Raw genomic sequence first — 5,439 nt, forward strand, 5'->3', positions numbered from 1 at the left:
GGGTCTACCTGCCAATGAATCATGTGCGCGCGTGTGTGTGTGTGTGTGTGTGTGATCAAATCATAGAGACAAGTGCGCTCCACAACACACGAGTTCTGCATAATAACACTTTGGGAGGGAAAACATCAATACAGCTTTCCTCGTTTCTGTGTCTGTGTGTAACAAGTCAGCGGATGCCTTTACAGATATTGTGGCACCAATTTTGTTTTGTTTTTTCATGACCAAGATCAATGCTTTTTTTGTGTAAGTGTCCGATAATAACCAAAATGCAAAACAGCTGTTTAACACAATGATTTATCAATTAGGCTACTTTGTATCACAGCTACCGTTCATATTAATTCATCGTTTTTAGATGCCTAATGTTTTCCATATTTAATTCCATATACATATATTTCCAAAATTTTGTTTTGGTATTTATAATATATCTATATTTATTTAATTATAATATTATATGTGCACAGTGGTTTGATGCTATTTTAGGGTGCTATTCTTTAGAGACCCAGCAGATGGCATTAATCAATAGACCCCATACTCAGAAACCGATTATGGGTATTTTTATTTTTAAGTGACTGCATGCATATAATAATAATAATAACCATTAGACTGGTGATTCTTTTTATTATTGCTGCTATTGCTGTTGTTATTAAAATTGCAATTTTAATTGTCATTATATTAGCATATATTGTATTCATATTAAATGTCATTTTTAATTGTATATTTATAGAATATTAGAATTTTAATGTTGAATAGACAGTGATGTAATGGTGTTGTTTGTGGCTATTCTTTAGAGACCCAGCATTTATCGGTAGAACCGATATTCAGAAACCGATAATAGTTATTTTTACTTTTAAGTGTCTGATATGCAAATAATAATATAAATATTAATGAGTGACTCATGAATATTTTATGCAGTTGTGATTTCTGCTGTTGTTGAAATATTATTATTGCCATATTCATTGCTCTTATATTAGTATGTATAATACTAATTTGAAATTTTAGTTGTAGCCTATATTTATAGGTTTATAATTTTAATGTTGAATAGACAGTGATGTAATGATGTTGTTTGTGGCTCTTCTTTAGAGACCCAGCAGGGGGCATTTATCGGTATAGAAATGATATTCAGAAACCAATAATAGATTTTTTTTACTTTTTGTTACTTTCAGTCTTACATCAGACTGATATACGTCTGATGTGCAAATAATAATAACTAAATATTAATTATAATTAGTGACTCACCATGAATATTTTATTGTTATAGTTGTTATTTCTACTGATGTTGATTTATTAATATTGCCATACTTGTTATTATATTAGCCTATATTAAAGGTGCTCTAAGCGATGTTAGGTGTCGTCACTTCTTGTTGACTTTCGAAGTATTGCTAGCTATCTCGACCCTCCCTCCTCATCCTGTCCCCTCCCCCTCCCTTGTGTTGGTAAGGCGAACATGAACGTCCATTTATAAAAACAAAAAAATGGATTCACCAGTCCAGCAAAAACAGAGCTACCTGAATGTCGGATTGGAAGCTCTTCTGCCGGCGGAGATCTCGCCACCTTTCAAAGGCATTTCCAATGTAAATTCGGGACTTCACGCGTTCCTTATCCTTTTCCCCTTATTTGCAATTTGTTCATCAGAACGTCATCTCTTTATATCATCTTAAAGATAATATAATTCTAACTTTCCTCTTCATGCTTCTCTCTCCTCCACACCCCCCTTCATGTGTACGCGCACTAACCCCCCAAATCCTCCAAACCCCACCCCCAAATCCCTACACCCCACCCCCAAATCCCTCAAACCCCACCCCCAAATCCCTCAAACCCCACCCCCAAATCCCTCAAACCTCACCCCCAAATTCCCCATACCCCACCCCCAATCCCCCATACCCCACCCCCAAATCCCTCAAACCCCACCCCCAAATCCCTCAAACACCACCCTCAAATCCCTCAAACCCCACCCCCAAATCCCCCAAACCCCACCCTCAAATCCTTCAAACCCCACCCTCAAATCCCTCAAACCCCACCCCCAAATCCCCCATCCCCCACCCCCAAAACCCCCATACCCACCCCCAAATCCCTCAAACCCCACCCCCAAATCCCTCAAACCCCACCCCCAAATCCCTCAAACCCCACCCCCAAATTCCCCATACCCCACCCCAAATCCCCCATACCCCACCCCCAAATCCCTCAAACCCCACCCCCAAATCCCTCAAACCCCACCCCCAAATCCCTCAAACCCCACCCTCAAATCCCCCAAACCCCACCCCCAAATCCTTCAAACCCCACCCCCAAATCCCTCAAACCCCACCCCCAAATTCCCCATACCCCACCCCAAATCCCCCATACCCCACCCCCAAATCCCTCAAACCCCACCCTCAAATCCCTCATACCCCATCCCCAAATCCCTCAAACCCCACCTCCAAATCCCTCAAACCCCACCCCCAATCCCTCAAACCCCACCTCCAAATCCCCCAAATCCCCCAAACCCCACCCCCAAATCCGCCAAATCCCTCAAACCCCACCCTCAAATCCCTCATACCCCACCGCCAAATCCCTCAAACCCCACCTCCAAATCCCTCAAACCCCACCCTAAAATCCGCCAAATCCCTCAAACCCCACCCCCAATCTCTCAAACCCCACCCCCAAATCCCTCAAACCCCACCTCCAAATCCCTCAAACCCCACCCCCAATCTCTCAAACCCCACCCTCAAATCCCTCAAACCCCACCCCCAAATCCCCCAAACCCCACCCCCAAATCCCTCAAACCCCACCTCCAAATCCCTCAAACCCCACCCCCAATCTCTCAAACCCCACCCTCAAATCCCTCAAACCCCACCCCCAAATCCCCCAAACCCCACCCCCAAATCCACCAAATCCCTCAAACCCCACCCTCAAATCCCTCATACCCCACCCCCAAATACCTCAAACCCCACCCCCAATCTCTCAAACCCCACCCCCAAATCCCTCAAACCCCACCTCCAAATCCCTCAAACCCCACCCTAAAATCCCTCAAATCCCTCAAACCCCACCCCCAAATCCCCCAAACCCCACCCTCAAATCCCTCAAACCCCACCCCCAAATCCCCAAACCCCACCCTCAAATCCCCCAAACCCCACCCTCAAATCCCTCAAACCCCACCCCCAAATCCCCCAAACCCCACCCCACTTTTTTACAGTGTGTTCAGGGGACAGCCAGCTAGCGGATGTGACAAAACATTTTTGGCCTAAAAAAACGCGTGACATCGCTTAGAGCACCTTGAACAGACAATGGTGCTACAGTGTTGTTGGTGGCTATTCTTTAGAGAACCAGCAAATGGCACTTCACTGAATATCGGTGATTATCTACGTGCAATTACTTGTTGAATTTAATATTCTCTCTGAAATGGTTGATGCAAATTGCTTCAATATATTTTTAGTGAATGGTGATATGTGAACCTGGTGATAATCCCACACTAGTAGACACAAATGTTATGTTGCTGCAGTTTCGACACTAACTGTTGACAAAGGAGTGTGTGATTTGTGTGAAGAAGATGCACTTCTAGCTATCATCTTTGTGATTGTTCAGAGACAGTCGCACTTGGTGAAATGGTTAATATCAGAAAGATGAAGAAAACCAGACACAGCTGGGTGATTCGTATGGATCTGGAGGACTATTGTTGTATTATTGATCTGTCAGGGAACGCATGGGGCATCAGGGATGGAATAATAGCTTTTGGTGAGCTGTGAATGGATGAATACTTGCTTTGAAATGATGTTTGATCCCACTTTTTGAGCCCTTTACCATGATGAACACAAATTTAATCATTCTTGCCCTGTGGGAGGAGTTTTTTTCCCTGCATGTGCACGCAAAGTGTCTCTTGCACTCCTTGCACTTCAACTAATGCATGCCACCTATTAAAGTTGGCATACATCGTGTGTTAATCAGAATCGATTTTCATTATCAGAGGACAGTGCTGCTGATGCACAGATGCAAACATGAACGTTCTGCTGTTATTCAGTCTTAATGCCGCTCTTTTTTGCATGCCAATTTCACCTTTTGTGTTCCTTGGGGAAAAAAAGTGTCAGCCTGAAGGTGAGTAAATAATGATGGCATTTTCCCTTTTGGGGGAACTATTCTTTTAACATTGCAAATCATGCAAGATGGACTTGTTGAAGGACAAGCGACAGTGTGTGAGAGAAGAGCGTGTTTTAATGTTCATGTCAGCGTGTGTTTTGGATGTTGGGAGGGGTAAACTCGACACCCTGAGAGTTTGTTCTCCCTCAGACTCAACAGTGCTGATGATGTTTGCTCTGGGGAAAATCTGTCTGAAACTCATTATGGTTTTTTCTCACAATTCAGCAGTTCTGCACAAGGGAAATTGATTCAGGCGTCTGATAATTTGATATGTACTGACCACATAATTTACACTCGCGCACAGTTGCTGGCCTTTCTAATATTGATTTTGTTTTTTTTTGTCTTTTTCCATCATCCATGTTTGAAGTGCAGAATCTGATTAACCAAAAGATCCTAAATATATATTTTTCTTGCATAACTGTGTCAGCTGGTATTGCTGGTATAAAAAAAATACGTCTCGTCTTTGAATAAACTCCAAATGGCTTTAGATAAAAGCGTCTGCCAAAGGAATACATGCATTTTCTTATAAAATATTTTTAGATCACTCCTAATGAAATGACTTGAAATGAAAAAGGTGTCCTGAGATATCACACCTGTCTCTGTGACAGAATTAGACTGTTCAAAAAAAGATCTGCACTTTTTATACAATTAGAAAACTAATTATTATTCGAAGTTTGAAATAAAACAACGATTGTAATGTTGGCTTGACAAAACCAACATATTTGAAATCCTATTTAAACTTTTAATATTATTCTATGACTGTGTCTGAAATCACACACCATATGTATGATACTACATTTGGTTTGATACTTCCTTTTCCTTTAAAAAGTATGTTCTATACTATAGTATGAATGTGTGTAGTATGAATGAAATCTGGATGTTGTCATTGTCATGTGACCTACCACACCTTAGCAATAGAATCGCTATTGGCTGGGACATTTTTTTCGCCTGACTGATATACTGTTTTATATATATGATTCCACCAAATCAGCTTATCTTTATAAAATGGCACAGCTTTTTAAATATCTGAATGTAAACTCTTAACATCCGTCAATCAAGCTTTATATTATGATATTATGATAATCAAGCACTATGTAATGATAGAACTTTAGTAATTTTGAACTAAAACTTAGTAACCATGTATGAATGCATATTTGTCATTTTAACTGAACATTTTAACATAGGACTGGTGGTGGTGAGCTTAAGATATTGTTGGTCATTCAGCGTTTCTGTAAAAAAAAAGTAATAGTAATTATTATTAATAACAATATACAACGCACTAAGGATTGGTAAACAGTGGGGTTCATGAATATTAATCACGTTGTCAGCATT

At 40.9% G+C, this 5,439-nt stretch overlaps 1 protein-coding gene across 1 annotated transcript; it reads left to right on the forward strand.

Moving 5' to 3' along the window:
- The first annotated feature begins 1,715 nt into the window (after window positions 1–1,715).
- On the forward strand, window positions 1,716–3,221 carry LOC130069643 (basic proline-rich protein-like). The gene has a single exon (XM_056233649.1). It carries the CDS (start codon window positions 1,716–1,718, stop codon window positions 3,219–3,221), a length of 1,506 nt encoding a protein of 501 aa, XP_056089624.1.
- The last annotated feature ends 2,218 nt before the right edge of the window (window positions 3,222–5,439 follow it).

Source organism: Rhinichthys klamathensis, unplaced genomic scaffold (genome assembly GCF_029890125.1).
Source record: "Rhinichthys klamathensis goyatoka isolate OS25496 unplaced genomic scaffold, OSU_Roscu_1.1 h1tg000374l_1, whole genome shotgun sequence".
Taxonomy (NCBI): domain Eukaryota; kingdom Metazoa; phylum Chordata; class Actinopteri; order Cypriniformes; family Leuciscidae; genus Rhinichthys; species Rhinichthys klamathensis.

Excerpts from the sequence above, each read along its gene's own strand:
- LOC130069643 (XM_056233649.1), top strand. The coding sequence starts at position 1,716 with ATGTGTACGCGCACTAACCCCCCAAATCCTCCAAACCCCACCCCCAAA.